Source organism: Pan paniscus, chromosome 2 (assembly GCF_029289425.2).
Source record: "Pan paniscus chromosome 2, NHGRI_mPanPan1-v2.0_pri, whole genome shotgun sequence".
NCBI classification, from domain to species: domain Eukaryota; kingdom Metazoa; phylum Chordata; class Mammalia; order Primates; family Hominidae; genus Pan; species Pan paniscus.
In genome coordinates this window covers 112,061,197-112,083,542 of record NC_085926.1, presented here as the reverse complement: position 1 = coordinate 112,083,542, position 22,346 = coordinate 112,061,197, and the positions used below count along the sequence as shown (strand labels likewise).

Below are 22,346 nucleotides of genomic sequence, written 5' to 3'. Positions count from 1 at the left end.
AAAGTGAATACTGGGAAATCGATGCTGACCCTAGAAGGGCACAGGCCCAGCAGAAAATAGGTGGTGAGATTTAGGAGTGCCAAAATGCTAACTAGAAAGAAATGTGTGCATGTTTAAATTCCTTGTTATGGACTGAATGTTTGTGTCCCCACAAAATGTTTACGTTGAAGGCTGGGCGTGGTGGCTCACGCCTGTAATCCCAGCACTTTGAGAGGCCTCAAGGTGGGTGGATCACGAGGTCAGGAGTTTGAGACCAGCCTGACCAACATGGTGAAACCCCGTCTCTATTAAGAATACAAAAATTAGCCGGGCGAGGTGGCGGGCACCTGTAATCCCAGCTATTCAGGAGGCTGAGCCAGGAGAATCGCTTGAACCCAGGAGGCAGAGTTTGCAGTGAACTGAGATTGCGCCACTGCACTCCAGCCAGGGTAACAGAGTGAGACTCCATCTCAAAAAAAAAAAAAGTTTATGTTTAAATCCCAACCCCAATGTGATGGTATTCAGAGGTGGGGCCTTTGGAAGGTAATTTAGATCATGAGGGTAGAGTCCTCATGAGTGGGATTAGTGCCCTTATAAAAGAGACTCGATGGTGCTCTCTACCCTTCTTTCCACCATGTGGAGACATGGAAAGACAACAGCAGTCTGTGACCAGGGAGAGGGCCCCTACTAGAATTCAACCATGCTGGCTCCCTCATCTCAGACTTCCAGCCTCCAGAACTGTGAAAACTAAATTTCTTCTGTTTTAAGCCACCCAGTCTATGGTATTTTGTTATAGCAGCTTGAACTAAGACACTCCCAAGAGGAAAGACACAGCCAACTGCTAGTCTTTCTTCTCTAGGCTTAAAATTTCTCATCCATAAAATAGGTTGAATAAGATCCTGAATACCTTCCCTTTCGGCAGAGTTAGAATGGTTCTAGGAGTTATCTGGGGATCCTGCAATGGAGATAGGACAACATGGGCTCTCTTTTTTGTTGTTATTTTTGAGACAGAGTCTCACTCTGTTGCCCAGGCCAGAGTGCAGTGGCACGATGTTGGCTCACTGCAACCTCCACCTCTTGGGTTCAAGTGATTTTCCAACCTCAGCCTCCCGAGTAGCTGGGACTACAAGCACGTGCCACCACACCCGGCTAATTTTTGTATTTTTAGTAGAGACAGGATTTTGCCACATTGGCCAGGCTGGTCTCAAACTCCTAACTTCAGGTGATCCACCCACCTTGGCCTCCCAAAGTGCTGGGATTATAGGCATGAGCCAGCGCACGGGGCGCCAACTGTTAATCTTTCTTCTCCAGGCTTAAAATTCCTCCTGCATAAAATAGGTTGAATAAGATGCTGCATACCTTCCCTTCTCGCAGATTTAGAATGGTTCTGGGAGTTATCTGGTGATCCTGCAAAGGAGATGGGACAACATGGGCTCTCTTAATGTGGGAATCTAAACAGCTGCAGGAACTAGAAACTACAGGTATGTTTTCTGTATATTGCAATCAGTTGTTGAGAAATTTTTAAATGCTAAAGATACCAAAGCCCTTCTTCCAGATTTTAAGCCAGAGGTTGCAAACTAGGCACCCCCATGTTTTGTTTGGCTAGCAGAATATTGTTTAAAAATTGACCCAGCATTTAAAAATTGTGAAATTTCACCTGAAAATCCAGATTTTTGGCTTCTCCTGAAAGACTGAAATATCTGGCAGCACCGGAGCCACAGCAGCAATTAGCTGGAGGTGGGTATCAGCTGTCCCATTTAGCTGGAACACCTGTTCTCTAGTTTGATCATCTCTACCCCTCACATTAGGGTGACCATTTAACTTGGCCAGCACTTTTGAGAATAAAAGGTGGTGGAGGCGGGGGCAGGATGTTGTGTATTTATACCTGAACTAGGGGCACGAAGCAGGATTTTCGGGAGGAATAAGAGTGCACGATTACGCTAATTCACATTGCTTATACTGGCTTGTTTCATTCTTTGCCCACTGTTATTTGGGTTTTGTGCTCACAAATCAGGGAACCTCGTGAAGAAGCAAGGAAAGAAAAGGTGTAAAATTACTAAGAGACACAAAGGTTGAAAAGAAAGTGAAGACATTAAAAAGGATATTTAAATGAATGCCAATTATACCAAACTTTTAGGTAAAGGCAGAGCCTTGCTGGTGGCTGGCTCAGCATGGAAGTTTGACCTTCCAGGCTCCCTGCCCTACACAGCACTGTCAGTTTTAATAAGCTATAATCCCATAGTTACAAGCAAGACTAATCAAACTGCAGAGAGCAGCCTGTTCCTAATCAGGAAGGCACAGGGTAATCATTTAACTCTGTGGTTTCTTACTGAGCTCCAAGCTGCCTCTACAGAAAAAACACCCTGGATAAGATAGTTGCTTTCCATTCTAGCCTTGACCCTTTGATGGTCTTTGTTTGAAATTTTTATTAAAATGCTGTCATTACACAAGTATTTGCTTAAAAAATGTTTTAGAATATTTTCCCTTTATTCCAAGGAGTAACAAAATAAACCTCCCCCAAAATATATAAGAAACCTCAGACTCCAGTTGAACTAATCACAGTACCCAAACATTTCAACACCATTCAGGGTGTGGTTACAGTCCCAAACTGGGAAGGGGGGAGAAATTTGAGGATGTGGAATGGCAACCCATGTTGAGCACCTACAAATACCAGCATGGTACCACGGGACGTGTGCTAGTGCTAGCTATTCCCTACTGGAAAAGCTGAAGCCAAGGCCAAGTTGCAGCAAAGTTCCTAAAGCACCCAATACCCCAAGGCCAGGAGGCCCCTCTCTGCAGTCCCTGATTCTCTTAGCCCCCTCAAACCAGAAGCAAGTCAAAATTAAGAATTTATTTAGTACAGTGGATAACTGTGGAGCTAGAGTCTACCTGGGAGCTGAGTAGTGGTAGGCCCTTAGGCAAACTATTTAACTTTCCTGAAATATCTGGTAGGCACTCAGGCAGGCTACTCAACCCTCTTAAAATTCAGTTCTTAAATAGTTGGCTTCAGCTTTTCCTGTAGGGAATAACTAGCACTAGCACATATAGCCCATAGGACAATAGCAACACCTCACAGCCATGCTCTAACAGTCAATAGTTATATATGAAAAGCATTTACCAAGATGCCTGGCACATTTAAAATACTCCATAGATTGTGATTATTATTTTTATTATGTGCTAGCATGGCCTTAAGGCTCATAATTATATAACTTAAAGAGGTTAAGTGATATGGCTTGGATGTTTGTCCCCTCCAAATCTCATGGTGAAATGTAATCCCCAGTGTTGAAGGTGGGGCCTGGTGGGAGGCATCTGGGTACACCCCTCATGAATGGCTTAACACTATCTCCTTGGTGATGAGTGCATTCTCCCTCAGTTCACATGAGATCTGGTTGTTTGAGTCTGGGACCTCCTCATTCTCTCACCATGTGATACACCAGCTTCCCCTTTGCCTGCCACCACAATTGTAAGCTTCCTGAAGCCCTCACCAGGAGCAGATGCTGGTGCCATGCTTCCTATACAGCCTGTAGAACTGTGAGCCAAATAAACCTCTTTCCCTTATAAATTACCCAGCCTCTGGTATTTCTTTATAGAAACACAAGAACAGATTAATAAAGATAGATAAGGGAATCTTCATAATGTATATAATTAAATATCTCCTTTTTGGATTTTACATTTATCATGGATGCTCTCAAAACAATGAATACAGATAAACATTTTTTTCTTCCAATGAGAAATCTCTAGAACATTTCTGGTACTATGGAAATTTAATATTTTGTTTAACAGACCTACTACATTTACAGAAAGCCAAACACAGTAAATTTTTAAAATTAAAAATGTTTTATTGGCTATTGCCTTTAATAGATTTACTACAATAAAGGAAAGAAATATTTTTCTCAAATGTGCTAATAAGAAAAAGACCCAGGAAACTGAACGATATTGGACACAGTTTTCAGTGTTTTAGACATAAATAAACTCATGAATTTCATATGGATTCTGGAATATTTACCACTACTCCCCTAACGATGCATTTGGCATTGAACAAAAATATGAACATTTGAACAAGTCCAATCTAACACATTTCAAAACAATCAGATCTTTGGAAAACTGTTTTCCATAAGTACCCCTTGCCATTCATGGAAGAGTTATGAGGATGCCCATGAATTTATTCATGGACACTCCCATACCAAGAAAAAGAAAACCATGTAGATGGGTAATATAATTTGACTATTTGTTCCCGCCCAAACCTCAAGTTGAAATGTAATCCCCAATACTGGAGGTGGGGTCTGGTGGGAGGTGTTTGGAGCACAAAGGTGGATCCCTCACGAATGGCCTGGGCCATCCCCTTGGTGATAAGTGACTTCTTGCTCTGAGTCTTGTTCCTGCTTTTGTCATGTGATGTGCCTGCTCCCCCTTCACCTTCTGCCATGACTGTAAGCTTCCGGAGGCCTCCCCAGAAACCAAGCAGATGCCAGTACCATGCTTCCTGTAAAGCCTGCAGAGCCATGAGCCAATTAAACCTCTTTTCTTTACAGATTACCCAGTCTTGTGGATCATGAGGTCAGGAGATCGAGACCATCCTGGCTCATACGGTGAAACCCCACCTCTACTAAAAATATAAAAAATTAGCCAGGCATGGTGGTGGGCGCCTGTAGTCCCAGCTACTCAGGAGGCTGAGGCAGGAGAATGGCATGAACCCAGGAGGTGGAGGTTGCATAGAGCCGAGATCGCGCCACTACACTCCAGCCTGGGCGACAGAGCAAGGCTCCGTCTCAAAAAAAACCCCAAAAAAACAAAAAACCAAATTACCCAGTCTCAGGTATTTCTTTATAGCAATCCAAGAACGGCCTAATACAATGGGCTCCCAACACATAAAACATACAGCAGCCACAAAATAATTAGAAACAATGTTAAGTAATGCCCACTAAATTTTGAATAGCAAAATATAGCATAGAAGTATAAAACAAATGTATTTCTTATCCCTACAAAAAAAGGGGCATCTTTTTGGTTTTGTTATTGCTGTTTGTATAAAAACTATGGTGTGTGCATGTGGGTGTATGTGTATTCCTTATAGAAAACTTGAAAAATACAGAGATAACTTAGAAAGAATTACCATCCCCTACCAGCCTCAGGATCTCCTGATACCAATTCAATAACCACTTAAAAACCCACAGGCCAAACCTCTCTTTAGGCTCTCAAATATCTCTACTGTTGCCTTTCTCCCAGGATGACAACTAGGGCTATTAAGGCTATGACTCTGATCTAAAACTTTTTGTTCTTCAAATTTTAGAGCTAGACAGTATCTTAAAAGTTCATTCATTCCTATCCATTATGCCTGCCCCTATTTATTCAGCAGGAAACAGCCATGGAGAAGTTAAGTGAATTGCCCAGGAGTCGTATCTGAGCAGGATGGAGACTAATCCTCTAATCGTTAGGCCAGGCAGGGCTCTGTCCAAGTGAACACATTGAGAATGAATCTTCACAACAGATAGGGCTTCAGTTATTACGTAGTTAGACTATTAATGAGCCTGGAAGGCAGACCACAATGGATCTGTACAACCAGAAGAAAGCAGCTGGGCAAACTTCTGGCTCCTAACAGGCAATTACATTGGCTCTAAAAAGAAGTTGCAAATAGGCCATGTGGTCAAATGAAGGAGTGTGACCTGGGACAGATACCACAGGAGCAATGTTCAAGCCCCACATTCCAGGGATATCCAAGCCCAGTTAAATCACAAGAGCCATTTCTGATTGGCTACACTGCCAGGGCAGGGTGGAAGACAAAAGTATCCAAAAGAGTCTCCTGAGAGTATGAGGGTGAACTAAAGGAAACCCTCAAACCAGCCAAATTTCTTCTCAAATCAACAGGCATATGTCCAGAGGCCATGCGTCTCACACCATTTCCCCTCAAGCCTCAATCCAATTCATGGGTCCCTCAGAATCTCATCACTCCCATTTCAAGGTTGTGCCCTCACAGTTAAAGCTTTTGTCTTTGACTAAATGAATCTCTATCAACTAAAAGAATTAGTCTAGAAGTTTTAAAGGTCACAGTTCAATTCTCTCTGATCAATCCAGGTCATTTAAGTCTTTTGAGGAAATCTCTTCACCCTCATGTGGGCAGTTTGGTACAAATATTCTTTATTTTAGCAGACCTTATGTCCAAATATAAATAATTAAAGCTCAGATTATTTCTTCTTCATGTCTTCCCATGTTACAACATTGGTACAGGCTCAGTGTGAAGAGTGAGACTTGTATTTGCAAGATCTCAAGATGCTTGCCTGTGGATGAGCTCTTTCAACTGTGCCAGTTTGTCACTTTTTAGTGCTTCCCGGATGTAATGGAAAAACCCAAAGTAGTGTTCAAAGTTGTGCATCATAAGCAGGACTCCGGCCAGCAGCTCATTGGTCACCAGCAGATGGTGGATGTATGCCCGAGTGTGATTCTTACAGCAGTAACAGGAACATCCTCTCACCAGCGGGTTAAAGTCCTCCTGGTACCTAAGAAAGAAGTCACAGTGACATTCCAGAAAGTACGGAATACAAGAAATCCACAACCTCAGCTATCTATTCTGCTGGTAAAGTTACCAGTGGTTAATAACATCACTGGCAAATGTTCAGTGCTGTGCACCTGCTTAAAATGGCAATATGGTTAAAAGTTAACAAAGGGCCGGGTGTGGTGGCTCACGCCTGTAATCCCAGCATTTTGGGAGGCCGGGGCAGGCGGATCACAAGCTCAGGAGTTCAAGACCAGCCTGGCCAATATGGCGAAACCCCGTCTGTACTAAAAATACAAAAATTAGCCAGGCGTGGTGGTGGGTGCCTGTAGTCCCAGCTACTCGGGAGGCTGAGGCAGGAGAATCGCTTTAACCCAGGGGGCAGAGGTTGTGGTGAGCCAAGATCACACCACTGCACTCCAGCCTGGGCAACAGAGCGAGACTCCATCTCAAAAAAGAAAAAAAAAAGTTAACAAAGAACACAATGAGTCAGGGAGACCCTGGAGTTTTTCTCTGACTGATGCAAACTCCGAGTCTGGGGTTACAAAGGAGCATCAGAAGAAATTCATGTGGTCGCTCACTCATGTTGAGTATTACTAATCACATTGTAAAAGCACATAATGTTAGGAAACACTTCTAAAGTGTTGGACACTTAGGAGAGAAGTGAGTGACACTTCCTTCCCACTTACCACCAGAATTATTATCAAAAGACATGGTAGACTTCTACTTACACAGCTTTTTGCAGTTTACCAAATACTTTCACATACACTGTCTCATTTAACCTTCAAATTCATTCTTGGAGATAACTATTTTTATTGTCATTCTACAGATGAAGATATCTATGGGGGTTGAGAGGGAGGGTCCTGGAGCTACCCTGCATAAATTTGATTCCTGGCTTCACAACTCACTTGGGCAAGTCACTTAACATCTCTCTGTGACCTGTTTCTCATCCATGAACCAAAGGTAATAACAGTGCCTATCTCAGACAGTTGTTACAAAGATGAAATGTATTAGTATAGTTAAAGGACTTGAACACTGCTGGGCACACACTAAGCCTAAGCACTGCATAGGTGTTAACTTTTTTTGGGGGGGGGGACAGGGTCTTGTTCTATCACCCAGGCTGGAGTGCAGTGCAGTGGCACAATCATAGCACACTGCAGCCTCGGACTCCTGGGCTCAAGCAACCTCCCACCTCAGCTTCCCACCACGCCCAGATAATCTGTTTTAGAGACAGGATCTTGCTATGTTGTTCAGGCTGGTCTTGAACTCCTGGGCTCAAGTGATCCTCCATCCTCAGCCTCCCAAAGTGCTAGGATTACAGATGTGAGCTACCATGCCTGGCCACGTGTTACCTTTAATCAACTATTAAAAATAAGTGGATTGAGGTCAGGAGTTCAAGCCCTGCCTGGCCAACATGGTGAAACCCCGTCTCTACTAAAAATACAAAAATTAGCCAGGCATGGTGGTGCATGCCTGTAATCCCAGCTACTTGGGAGGCTGAGGCAGGAGAATCGCCTGAACCCAGGAGGCGGAGGTTGCAGTGAGCCAAGATCGTGCCACTGCACTCTGGCCTGGGCAACAGAGCTACACTCTGCCCCCCCCCAAAAAAAAAAAAAAAGAAAAAAGTGAAGAATTGACCAGACCAAAGTCACACAGTCAAGAGCAGTGCTAGAATTTGTCTACAAATCTCAAAAACTTAAGTCTAGTGCTGATAATAATAGTACAATTTCCAATTAAATCTATAACATAAAGGGAATTTTAGTAGTAACCATTTATATTATCCTAAAATTTTAAAAACATAAATAAATCATTTGAGAGTCAATGGATGACAGAAAAAAAAGGGTAAAAGAAAGACAAAAACAAATCTATCTCCTTGGCTATTTTTTAAGAAGTCAAATGCGGTAGACATCACCATTTCTGACCTACAATTAAAGGAGTCCCAACAGAATATGGGTAAGAACAAGGATTTTCACATTCTTTCATAAACTCTCAAGTCTGTACTATCACTAGATAGACATAAGTAAGTCACAAGCCATAGGATCTTCTTTTACGTAAGACAAAAAACCCACCCCAGCACTAAAGTGAGTGCATCAGACTCAAAGAAAAATCACTCACTGGTTCACTGATGATTACCACTTTTGGACAGATACAAAAATTATAAGATATAGGTTCCGTATTCCTAATCTGAAAATCTAAAATGTGAAATGCTCCAAAATTCAGAACTTTTTGAGCACTAACATGATGCTCAAAGGAACTGCTCATTGGAGCATTTCAGATTTCAGATGAGGGATGTTCAGCCAGGTAAGTATAATGCAAATGTTCTAAAACACAACAACAACAACAACAACAGCAGCAACAGCAACAACAACAACAGCAACAACAACAACAACAAAGAAAAGAAATCTGAAACACTTCTGGTTCCAAGCATTCTGAAGAAGGGATAATCAATCTGTACCTTAATTTGTTCTTTATAGAGATAAATATCTTACGTAAGATTTACAGCCTGTATCTAACAAAGATGGCTTAGGCACCCTACAATTTAAAACTTTGTTGTTTTATCTTGAACTCCTTATTATGCTCTAAAGGAATAAAAGACGCCAAACAATGGATTTGGTTTAATCTTTCTGTCAGCTTTTCTAAAGCAATCATTACCTGGCTCTAGTCTTCTGACAAGACAAAGTCTACAAATTCATCTGAAGAAAATAAAGAGTTTTTTTGAAACCGAATTTGAGAAGGCCTAAATAATACCCAACTATTAATATTTTATGAAATCATAAATTGAGAATTCTCCCATAAACTTTTAACACAGACTAAAATTCAGAAGTCAGAAAGCAAAATCCAAACTTTTAAAAATTTCTTACTTTTTTTCCTTCAGATTAATTTCAAATGATGTTATTTCTTGGTTGCAACCAGTTGTTTCAATTTTCTTTATTTGATCCATACATTTTATTTCTTCTTGTGTTCCATTTTGTTGTAGTACTGAAGGACAAACCAATAAAAAGGCTTGAATGATGATCAGATAAGAAGTGGCCATTGGAAACATTTTATTTTAGTTATTATTTCATGATCTTTGACTCTGTAATTTCACTCCTGAGAATTTATCCTAAGGAAATCACACAAGAAAAGGAAAACAGCAATATGCTCCAAGACTGTCACCGTCCTCTTATCTACAACACCAAAACAATTTAGAGATTCAATAATATCTAAGCAAATTATAGTTACAAGTATATAACATATAATCGTATCATCAAGAAATAATTTAAAAACATTGGTGGCCAGGTGTGATGGCTCATGCCTATAATCCCAAAACTTTGGGAAGCTAAGGCAGGAGAATTGCCTGAGGTCAGGAGTACACCACCAGCCTGGGCAAAATAAATAAACCAACGAAAGTTAACTGTTGGTTGCGTGTGTGTGTATGTGTGGTGGGGTTATCACTATCCCTTATCATAATGTACATGCAAATATACTGGGCTTTGAACTACCTATATTCCAAATAGATTGAAGTAGAACATGGTTTTAATGTATGTATTCTATATGGAGACACTGGCCCTCTAGGGAACCCAGACTACACAGAATTAAATGGCAACCTGAATTGTTCCCTTCAACTCTCTGCTTTAAGAAGAAACATTCTTTGCACAGCAAAAGAAACACCAGCTACTCTACAAAAAGCCAACTGCCTGGAACAGGGACAAGTAGTTAAGGGGTATTTTGGGAACAAATGATAACAAATCTCAGTGTTGGTCCCAGGAGAAAGACAGGTGGTCTTAAGAGGGTAATTTTATCAAGGTCAAAGGTATAAGAGAAGCAACCTGAGCACTGGGCACAGAGCTGTTATAATTTTGTTCCCATAAATTTGCATGCTGATGTGGGAAACCATAATGAAGCCCTCAGCTGGCCACAGTGGCTCATGCCTGTAATCCCAGCACTTTGGGAGGCTAAGGCAGGAGGATCGCCTGAGGTCAGGAGTGCACGACCAGCCTGGGCAACACAGCAAGATCCTGTCTTTGCAAAAAATTTAAAAATTAGCCCAGCATGGTGGCATGCATCTGTAGTCCCAGCTACTCGGGAGGCTGAGGTGGGAGGACGGCTTGTGCCCATTAAAGTCAAACAAATTAAACTTTACCAAGCAGTTCAAAGGTTTTCTTATAATTTTCATCACAACTCACTCTGAATGTTCTTTTTTCAGGAGTTCAAGGCTGCAGTGAGCCATAATCACACCACTACACTCCAGCCTGGGCAACACAGTGAGACCCTATTTCTGAAAAAGAATTTTTTTTAAGCCCTGACATTTCAGAAAACTCTTGTCATTTGGGAGAACTGCTGCCAAGTAATTTCTTTGGAATTTTCACTATGTAACTGGCAAAGGACTTTAATTTACTACACACGCAGAGTTAATAATACTTTGTTTAAACATTCAAACTATTTCCTTTTTCCTAATCATGAAGAAACTTGGCTTTCTCTGGCCAAAAATGACCTTGTTCTTTACAGAGAACTCAAATCAGGTTCTTTTTAGAGCTTTGCATATTCCTGGTACTGAATGACTAACAGTTACCTCTGTTCTGGTGGAAATAATTCAGTTTGTAAATGAAGATGTGAAAATTTATAGTGTTAATGGTATACCTATCCACATACATTATATTCTGGTCTGTCTAAAAGGACAGTAAAATTGACCTCCTATATATTTAAGAATTTGATCAACTTGATTTATTTTGTTTCCAGGAGTAATTCCATTTAGATTAATGGTTAAGTTGCTTCATAAAAGTATAACATCTGAATGAAATTTTAGTTACCTGTGAGGAATAAAATGAACCTTTAAGGAAGTTTCTGGTCCTATTCAAATGTAAGGTTGATGTGGTTAAGGAAAAGTTCCAAGGACAGCAGGAAAAGGAAAGGAAAGGTCATTTCTGAAGGCCAGAGGGAAGACTGGGCAGGTGACACTCTCCTGAAAACCTACTTCAAGCAACTCCAGCCCAAAGTCTGTATCCTAGCTCCTTTTCTACCTCCAGGTAAGTGTTAGAATCCGAAACTGACTTTCTTAACTTCTGGATAACTAAACAATAAAAGAAAATGGCAGTCCTTCAAAGCAACATTAGCAAAGGAAAATAGCTTTCAAAGCCTGGTGTATTAAAAAAAAAAATGCAAGAAGTAACACTAGGATCAGAGGATCATGAGTCTCCCTGTATTTTAATAGCATAGGGTTTGCAAAGCAAAGACAAAAACTCTTTTGTGAGAAAACAAGTTAACTTTTACCAAGCAGTTCAAAGGTTTTCTTATGATTTTCATCACAATTCACTCTGAATGTTCTTTTTTCAGGCTGTTAACAGAGGAGGTTTTGTTTTTCTTGGTTCTTTTCACTATAAAATCACATCCTAATATTGATGAGCTACATGTATAGTATTAAGTACCTGGATTTGTGTGCCAACATGCCAGAGCACACAGATAAGAAACAGAGATGTAGTTTTGTAAAAGACTGGCTTTATATATATATATTTCTGTCTTGTGACTCAAGCCAAAAATTAACAGGAAATGGAAGAAACTTAAGGATAAGAGATAAACTTCAAAAGACTTACGTGTCTCTTCAGGATTCGGCTGGTAATCAAAACTGAAAGTCAGGGCACATCCCCGCTCTGTTACTTGATAAGGGAAAAAACTCTCAAATAAGTCCACTCCTCTTTCAATACACTCGAGCACCTCATCTGGCCGACTAACACCAGATATGAGCCTGTAAAAGTAAGAATAAGAACAGTGACATAAGGACAATGCAAGGAAGGAAATCAGAAAGTCCTTTTAATGAACAAGGCACTAAAAAAATAGTAATAATGAAAAACGCCAATCATGGTTAGAGTGGCAGGCAGTGGACAGCAACATGTAGCAGAAAGAACATATGGCTTTGGAGCCAGAAAAACTGGGGCTTGAATCCTAGCTCTGTCATTTATGTATCTGCTGTGTCACTTTGGAAAGATTACTTAACTTCTCTGAGTTTTAGTTATCTAATCTTAAAAACAAGAGCAAATAATATATACCCCCACAGAATTGTTGTGAGGATTAATGAGATATTTGAAAAAGCACATAGTTTCTTTTTTTTTTTGAGAGGGAGTCTTGCTCTTACTGCCCAGGCTGGAGTGCAATGGCGCAAACTCGACTCACTGCAACCTACACCTTCCGGGAGTAATTCTCCTGCCTCAGCCTCCCTAGCAGCTGGGATTATAGGCGCCCGCCACCACGCCCAGCCAATTTTTATATTTTTAGTAGAGATGGGGTTTCACCATGTTGGCCAGGCTGGTCTTGAACTCCTGACCTCAGGTGATCCGCCCACCTTGGCCTCCCAAAGTGCTGGGATTACAGGTGTGAGCCACCGCGCCCAGCCCATAGTATAGTTTCTGATCCCAGAGAGAAGTTCAATAAAGGTTAGCTTCCTCTCAACTATCATCCTTCTGAACAACCTCCCTGGTCATAAACTAAACTTTATAGCCCTTTATAGCCTATCTTCTATACACTATATAGATTTTTTAGGAGTGCAAAGCTGTGTGCTTTATTTCTTCCTGAAATATTTTGCTTGTTTTAACTGTATTTTGCCTATAATAATTTTTCATAATTGGTGCAATAAAGACATTTTAATCCACTGTATCCCTCATAAGTTAATTTACAAAGCAACTCTCGCTGTCAGGATTTCACCTCTGGCCATAGGATCTAAGAATCTAGTTGGCTTTCTTTATATTTTCTCCATTAATAAAAAGTCTGCACTGTGGAATAAGATGGTGTTTTCCAAGGTACAGGTTGAGCATCCTTAATCCGAAAACCTGAAATCCAAAATGCTCCAAAATCTGAAACTTTTTGAGCACCAACATGACACTGAAAGGAAATGCTCACTGGAGAATTTTGGATTTTGGACTTTCAAATTAGGGATGCCCAACCAGTACGTACTCTGCAAATATTCCAGGATCTGAAAAAATCCAAAATCTCAAGCACTTCTGGTTCCTAGCATTTTGGATAAAGGATACTCAACTTGTAATAGGTAAGGCATTCTGAGACTATTAATGGCACTCAGCCAGGTTTTGCCACTCCATGAAAACAGATGTGGAGATGCACTAAATCAGGGCTGGCTGGCTGCTGCTCTTTTTTATGTTTGTTTTTCTACCTATAGCCCCTTTCTATGAACTGGCACAGAAATGCAAAAAAAAAAAAAAAAGGCTCATGTAATATTAAATAAGCAGAACTCTTATAAATATATGCTGGTTTTCCTGACTACAGTTTCCTTCAAGTAATGTAATGTTTTAGAACTCCTATCCAACTGAAGCTGGCATTTCTACACACTTATAGAAAGAAAAACAATCCAGCTTTCAAATTCAGTAACAGACATCTGTGAGCACTTAACATGAAGAAGTCCAGAAAATGTCTAGAAATACTGGTGCTGAAGTGTTACGTGCACCAGAGTGAAACAAGTACAGGAGAGGGAGCAATGAACACAAAAGAACTAGGTTAAAATTGGGGATCAAAGGCTGGCTAAGGTGATGGAAATACCTTGTTCTGGGTAGTGTTTACACAAGTGTAGACATGTGAAAATTAATTGAGCTGTATGTAAGATTCACGTGCTTTCCTCCAAGTTGTACTTGGATCTTTAAAAAAGTAGTAAAATCACGCCTGTAATCCCAGCACTTTGGGGGGCCAAGGCAGGCGGATCACCTGAGGTTGGGAGTTCGAGACCAGCCTGACCAACAAGGAGAAACCCCGTCTCCACTAAAAATACAAAACTAGCCAGGCATGGTGGCGCATGCCTGTAATCCCAGCTACTCAGGAGGCTGAGGCAGGAGAATCACTTGAACCCGGGAGGTGGAGGTTGCAGTGAGCCAAGATCATGCCATTGAACTCCAGCCTGGGCAACAAGAGCAAAACTCCGTCTCAAAAAAAAAAAAAAAAAAAAAAAGTAGTAAAATTACACATATTATATACTATCCAACAGCTCTAGAGACTATGGAGCAGCACCCCACAACCAAACTTCTTAATATACATGCAGGAAAAAAGCATGAATATTCACATTAAGATAACAAACCATTAAAAAAAATGTGGGTAGCCTAATACGACATCAGCTGCATTCAGAAACTCAGAATTTGTAGCTTCAAATCTTGCAGATCGTCTTTTCTTATCAGCACAAGGTGAATCCTGCAATTTATGGAAACATAAGAACCAACCCTACTAGTGTTGTCAGTCCCCTCAATTTCAAAAATTGACACCACTCACTACCAGCCTCAAATCTAAGAGCTTCTTAAGGTCTTGTTGGTGGAGCTCATCTTCTCACTAGTCATCCCAGATCTGTCCTCAACTTTCCTCAATTTAAACCAGCGTTCCATGTGACTTTACACTTGGTCTCCAGGTACCATATTATAACAACAATATTTGTAATTGGCACAAGAATGAGGGGAAACAGTATAATACTTGCTCTCACTTAGGAGGATCAAATAACATAATTCAAATGGCAATTATCCTCTACTCTACATTCTGAAATCAAGGCCAGGACAGCCTTGATGGAAACTCCCCTTACAGTCTGCCTCAGCACCTCAGCAGACTCAGCCCAGAAAGGACATAAACAAAACATCAAAGGCATGCCCATGCACAGACACTATTTAATATACAATCGGCCAGCACTCCTGCCCTGCATCCCTTGAGGCCGGCCTGTGTCCTAACCGAACACTGGCCTTGGCTTGTCCTCCGGCAGCTCTGCAGTGACTGATGACAGCAAGCGTAGTCTAGTCTCCAGGGTTGTTGGATTTCCTTGAAAACCATCCAGAAGGAAGCCACCCACAGGCCGCTTGGCTGTCTCTCGTGCTGACCTCAGCCTCTCTTCCATCACATCTCCACCTTCAATCACTCCAATGATCACACTCTTCTGAAGAACCTGAGGTAAGAAAGGATGATATGTTTTTAACCATTTTCAGTATGAGACCTTTGTTTAAATGAACCTTACATGGAAGTCCAATGTATAGAAGAGACCTCAGTGAAGCTGCTGTAGTTGAAGCATTAAAGGGGATGGTGCTCCCTCCTCCCTAAGAACCTTTAAGGCTCTGAGGAACATACTTTGAAAAACATACTTTACCAATCAGGTAAGAAAAGACTGAGGAAAAAGATGCATTCAACATATGCAGTCTTGTTCTGGCTTAGATTAAATTAGATCAGGTGTGGTGGCTCAGGCCTGTAATCCCAGCACTTTGGGAAGCCGAGGCAGGAGGATCACTTGAGCCCAGGATTTCAAGACCAGCCTGGGCAACATAGCGACACCTGGTCTCTACAAAAAATAAAAAAACAAAATTAGCTGGGCACGGTGGCTTGTGCCTGTAGTCCCAGCTATTCGGGAGGCTGAGGTGGGAGTGTGGCTTGAGCCCGGGAGGCGAAGGTTGCAGTAAGCTGAAACTGTGCCACTGCATTCCATCCAGGGTGAGAGAGTGAGACCATGTTTCAAGAAAAATAAATAAATAAATAAAATGTACACTAAACAGGTTCAAGAGGAAAAGGACAAAATAAGAGTTTTAATTTGTGAAATGACTATCCAGGCCTGCTTTAGACTACCTCCAAGTCTCTTAGCTAGAGATAACTTTAGGAACTTAGAAACTGTTGAGACAACTGACTATCTACTCACAAACCAATAAAATAAAGACCACTACTACACACCATCCATTTTAAAAACAAATTCAATGGACCTAATAGCTAAACATAAAAAATATGGTTATACAAGTTTTAGAAGAATATATTGAGTATTTTGACAATCTTGGGGTAAGGAATGCCTTCCTAAACAAGCTAAAGCTTACAGGAAAAGGTTGACAAGTTTGAGTACAAAAACTTGCCAGGCATGGTGGCTCATGTCTGTAATCCCAGCAGGAGGCCGAGGCAGGTGGATCACTTGAGGTCAGGAGTTCAAGACCAGCCTGGCCAACACTGTGAAACCCCATCTCTACTAAAAATACAAAAATCAGCCGGGTGTGGCGGCATGCACCTGTAGTCCCAGTTACTCGGGAGGCTGAGGTGGGAGAATCGCTTGAGCCGAGGAGGAGGAGGCTGCGCTGAGCCGAGACTGCGCCACTGCACTCCAGCCTAGATGACAGGGCAAGGGTCTGTCTCAAAAAAAAAAAAAAAAAAAAAAATCAGTAAAACTTCTCTACTAAAATATACCATTAACAAAGGCAAAGGAGAACTTACTGTTTGGAGGAATATTTAAATATCTACAGCATAAAATGAGCTCCAACAAATACTCTAAAGAAATGAATGACAACCTCATAGAAATCTAGGTACAATATGTAAATATGAAATTCAAAAAAATAAATGTGAATGCCCTATACACATATGAAGAACTACTAAACCTCGTTAGTAAGGTAATGCAAAATTGGAAACAACGAGATACGATTTTTGCCCATATAATAACAAAAAGGTTAAAACATAGATAACAACATAGTAGAGGTGAAACTGTAAGGGAAATGGTATGTACATACCCTGATAAACACAGAGTAAAAATCATTTCAACGTCTTAGGAAGGAAAGTGGACAGCACTTATTGAAATGTCCAGCTTTTATCTATGGATCCTAAAATTCCACTTCTAACAATCTCTCCTATACTCATTCACATGTGCCAAGGTTTATTTACAAAGATGTTTAGAATAATGAAAAACTGGAAACAACCTAAATGTTTATCCATAGAGTAAAGGCTTACGTAGATCATAATATATACACAGTATGGCTTCCTACGCAGCTGTTTAAAAAGAATGCAGTAGATAATAGCAATATATGCATTTATAGAGAAAGAGTTTCAGGATATTGCTAAATGAAAAACAAGCAAATTGCTGAATGTATGATCATACTAATGTAATACAGCCATGTATATCTATGTATTAATTATGTGTATGTAATTGCAAAAAAATAAGTTTTGCAAGAATATACACAAATTAACAATGGCTCTCCAGTAGAAGAAAGGGATGGAGAGGAGGCCTGGAACACTGTGAAGAGAGAATTTCACTCCTTAGTTTAAGCAGGAGGGACATAATCAGACTATTCCTCTAGAAAGAACACTTTGGCTGCCGTGTGAAAAATAAATTAAGGGTGAGTACGATTAAAGAATGGAATAGCAGACAACTTTAATGATCCAGGTGAAAGATGAGATGACCCGGACTAAGGCAGTGGCAGTGTGGATGAAGAGGAAAGATAAAACTTGAAACCTATCAGGAAGTAGGATCAACATAACTTGACTGATTAGTTGTCCAAGGAGAGGATAAAGACAAAGTCTCAAATGACTCCTGGCTCCTGTTTTGCAAGTACAGGTAGATGGTGATAAGAGCAAAAGGCAGGGACTCCTAGAAAAACAGTGGATGAAGCAAGATGATTACTCTGTTCTGTGTGTTCTGAATTTGAGGAATCAGCAGGATGTCCAAATGGCAATCTTAATTCAGCCACTGAACCTAAATGAACCTAAAGATAAGGCTATGTGTGACACAAACATGATTGCCCAGGCTAGAATGGCAGACACTTGGCATGATGCTACCACTCTCTACTCCTGATTCCACAGCAGATGTGACTAACAGATGACTCTCTTCTTGCTGCACCCGACCACCTCGGTTGAAACCATTCGCCCTCCCTAACCCAGGTAATATATGGAGAAGAAAAGAAAGCCAAAAACCGAATCTTGGAGAGCTTCAATATTGAAGGGCATTCAGAATAAGAGGAGCCAGTCAATAAGACAGGGAGGGAATCATGGGAAAAGATGTATGCAGATACACAAAGCAGAGAGTTACATAGGCCTGCCTGCTTATACGACTAGCATGACTATTCGGGAAACTCCCTTTCCTGGGTGTAAGAAGCACGATCATATAATTTATTATCTAAAATGGAAGAATGGGGGGGCACTATTAATAATCATGTCAAGACAATAATAAAGGGTATGGAGAGAGACTACACATTTGACCAATAAATATGCATAAGTAAGGCCGGGCGCAGTGACTCACATCTATAATCCCAGCATTCTGGGAGGCTGAGGCAGGCGAATGAAAAGGTCAGGGGTTCAAGACCAGCCTGGCCAACACAGTGAAACCCCATCTCTACCAAAAAATACAGAAATTAGCTGGGTGTGGTGGCGTGTGCCTGTAGTCTTAGCTACTGAGGAAGTTGACGCAGGAGAATCGCTTGAACCTGGGAGGCAGAGGTTGCAGTGAGCTGAGATCGCACCGCTGCACTCCAGCCTGGGCGACAAGAACAAAACTCCATCTCAAAAAAACAAACAAAACAAAACAAAACAAAACAAAAAAACCCCCACAAATATGCAGAAGTAATATGAAATGATGAGGCTGACTGCAACAACACAGATGAGGGACTTGAGGCTCATCTGACCTTTCTAATAATCATCTTTGTCACACTCCCTGTCCTGCTTTCTACTTACCCAAACATTACTAGTCCTACAAGGATAATGACTGGCTCAAAACAATTACTAGCAAGCCACCAACACTAACTGCCCAGACACACAGCAATGTCCCCACAGCAAACTCCTATTACATATACTGTGAATTCTATTCAGAATAACTATGTTTCCTCTAATTATTTCATTTATATTAACTTTATTAGCCAAATTATATTTTTATTGCTAAATTCAATATAATGATGTTCCTCAAACTCAATGCGCTTGCCATAGTGGGATGTGATCATCGCTCAGGATTACTCCATATACATGATCTCAGATATTAAAATTCTATCCTCTGATCACTATCTTCTGTTCCCTCATCTCTACTGTTCTCTGAATCCTTTTCCAACTTAATTAACTCTGCTATCAGTATCCCTGATTTACCACTACAGCTTCATCTTCACCCCATCATAACCATTCACCATCAGCAAACATTTACTGAGGGCTTACAATATGTCAGATGAAACCCATTCGCCATCCCTAACCCAGGTAATATATGGAGAAGAAAAGAAAGCCAACAACCGAATCTTGGAGAGCTTCAATATTGAAGGGCATTCAGAATAAGAGGAACCAGTGAATAAGACAGGGAAGGCATTCTGCTACATGATGAAGATACCCAACTTATACACAGAAATTGAGCTTAAAGAGGCCACAGTTTAATGAAGACAAACGCATAAAGAAATCATTGAAATACAATATGATTGGGGCTAAAATACAGCTACATACTAATTAAAGGGGTAGCAAAGAATGAATTGAATTCCCTGGAACTATCAGGAACCAGTTCTACAGAATGACACATGGCACTTCGGGAGGCCAAGGTGGGTGGATCACCTGAGATCAGGAGTTCAAGACCAGTCTGACCAACATGGTGAAACCTCGTCTCAGCTAAAAATACAAAAATTAGCCAGGCACGGTGGCGCATGCTTGTAATCCCAGCTACTTGCAGGCTGAGGCAGGAGAATTGCTTGAACCTGGAGGTGGAGGTTGCAGTGAGCCAAGACTGCCCCACTGCACTCTAGCCTGATAGGCTGAGCAATAGAGTGAGACTGTCTCAAAAGAAAAAAAAAAAAAAAATGAATGATACATGGAATGAAATGAGCCTGATGTGGAAACAAAAGAGGGAATATAGCTAGAGATAAGAAAAGCAGAAACAAGAAACAGTCCAGAAGGAAATCCGTGTACAGAATGAAACAAGCTAATGCCTCAAGGAATTCCAAGCAACTCAGAAAGGTCAGAGTGCAAGTCACAGGAAAAAGTAGCCCACAGTGAGCTGGAGGAGTAGGTAGAGGCCACATCACAGCAGGCTGTCCATGCCATGTAAGAGTTAAAGTGGAGAGTCATTAAATTCTTTTAGGGAAGTGGGCAAGGAGCTCTTGTTTGTGCTTTACAAAGATCTTTTGGATAACAGGGCTGAAAGATGGATTGGATAAAAATGAGAATGGAGGCAGAGAGAAGAATTCAAAGGTAATTACATACGTAAGAGATGATGCAGTTACAGCTTAAGGTGGCAATAAGGAGGGGAAGATTCTAGACATATTTAGGCAAATGGAATCAAGGAAGAGTGAACAGTGGGATATTAAATGTGAATGAAAAAAAGGAGTCTTGAAAAGCTCAAATTTCTTAGCCAGGCACAGTGGCTCAAGCCTGTAATCCCAGCACTTTGGGAGGCAGAGGCGGGCAGATCATCTAAGGTCAAAAGTTCGAGACCAGCCTGGCCAACATGGTGAAACCCGGTCTCTACTAAAAATACAAAAATTAGCCGGGTGTGATGGCGCATGCCTGTAATACCAGCTATACGGGAGGCTGAGGCTGCAGAATCCCTTGAACCTGGGAGGCAGAGGTTACAGCGAGCTGAGATAGCACCACTGCACTCCAGCCTGGGCAAGAGTGAGACTCAAAAAAGAAAAAGAAAAGCTCAAATTTCTGGGCTGAGGAGCTTGGTGGATGCCATAAATGGAGATAAAGTATTGAGGAAGAGCAAAAGCAAGAACAGGTTTGTGGAGATAAAATGATGAATCCGGTCACTTCTGAGTTTGAGGGATATTCTAGCGACATAACCTACCTATAGCCCAGTAATTACATAATTCTGAAGCTAAGTAGAATAATCTTGATAGTACACACAATTTAAGAATTATTCAGCAATTAAAACTAAGGGAAGGCTGCCCAGGGACAACATACAGAAAGGGATGAAAAGAGAAACCTAAGATAGAAACCTAGAGAACAATAATACTTAAGGTTCAAAAAGAAAATAAAAATAGAGAGTAAAATAGACAAAGAAGTGAGGAGCACAGCAGTAGGAGGAAGAACAGAAAAGGTGGTATCACAGAATGTAAGGGAGGCAAGAGTGTCAAGAGAAAGGAGTGGTTAGTGGCACAGCCTTACCTCTGACTCTTCCTGCAGCCGCAGACAGTTATCCAAGAAAAGAAGTGATCGGTCAACAGACTTTCTGACCCTTTTTATGGAAGTTGCTTCCTTACAAGATACTTCTCCATCGGAGAGGCACTGGAACCAGTCTGGCTGAAGGGCCTTCTGAATTGCCATGAACTTGGAAACAGTCATTTCCACTCGTCCTGCAACACTCCACACAGACACAGACTGCCATGGAGCAAAATGATGAGGAATTAGCAAGAGTAAAATGCAAATAAAAATAAAATAATTAAAATGATAAAGCAATAATTCTTCTTTACAACTGCAGAGATGGTGACAATTCAATATCCAGACATGGTGGGTAATAGGATCTTATAGCTTACAGATAATCCTTCAATGGTCATATAAGACAACTTTTGAGCTACCCGCCAAGAATTCTTTGTTATACTTTTCTAACATCTTCTGCTCTCCCCTATCCCGCCTGCCCCACCCCTACCTAACCCTTGCTGTTCCTGAATATACCACAGACTTTGATCACACTGTTCCTTTTGACTGACAGTTCCGTATTTCTTTTTAACTTTTTTTATTGATACATATTTGTATAATGTTATGGGGTACATGTGAGACATCTTACATATAGGGCAAGTGTAATAATCATGTCAGAGTATTTAAGTATCCATCACCTCAAGTATTTATTATTTCTAGGTGTTGGAACTTCTACTTCTTTGCCTGGCAAAATACTATGTGTCCATTGAGACACTGAGTTCACATATTAATCTGATCTCCAAACTTCCTGGACATATCGATCACTCACTCCTCTATGCTCTTACATCAATTTGTATTTATTTCTTTATAGAAATGATAGCACTTATTACACCATTCTTTATTTGTCTGACTAGAGTATCCCAATTCATGTATGTATCCCAAAAGCACAGTCTAGGGCCCTATACATTTTTAATATCTAGTGTTTACTAGACTGAGTTAGATATAGAATTAAAGACTTAAATCTCCTAGTTCAAGAGAATATATATTAGTAACATTCTATCTTTGAGCTAAAAGCAAAACTACCATTCAACCCAGCAAT

General features: G+C 40.8%; 1 protein-coding gene across 3 annotated transcripts in view; it reads right to left on the bottom strand.

The window, feature by feature from the left end:
- Nucleotides 1-3,797: 3,797 nt before the first annotated feature.
- The window catches only part of QTRT2 (queuine tRNA-ribosyltransferase accessory subunit 2), a 31,587-nt gene continuing 13,038 nt past the window's right edge, over nt 3,798-22,346 (bottom strand). For all 3 annotated transcript variants that reach the window (XM_003825116.6, XM_034957118.4, XM_003825117.5), the window contains 5 exons: nt 21,278-21,490; nt 15,160-15,359; nt 12,037-12,188; nt 9,328-9,445; nt 3,798-6,470 (listed from right to left, as the gene is read on the bottom strand). In XM_003825116.6, the coding sequence (XP_003825164.2) occupies nt 6,239-6,470; nt 9,328-9,445; nt 12,037-12,188; nt 15,160-15,359; nt 21,278-21,490 (915 nt within the window). In that variant the 3' untranslated portion in view covers nt 3,798-6,238. The remainder of the gene's footprint in view (nt 6,471-9,327; nt 9,446-12,036; nt 12,189-15,159; nt 15,360-21,277; nt 21,491-22,346) is intronic.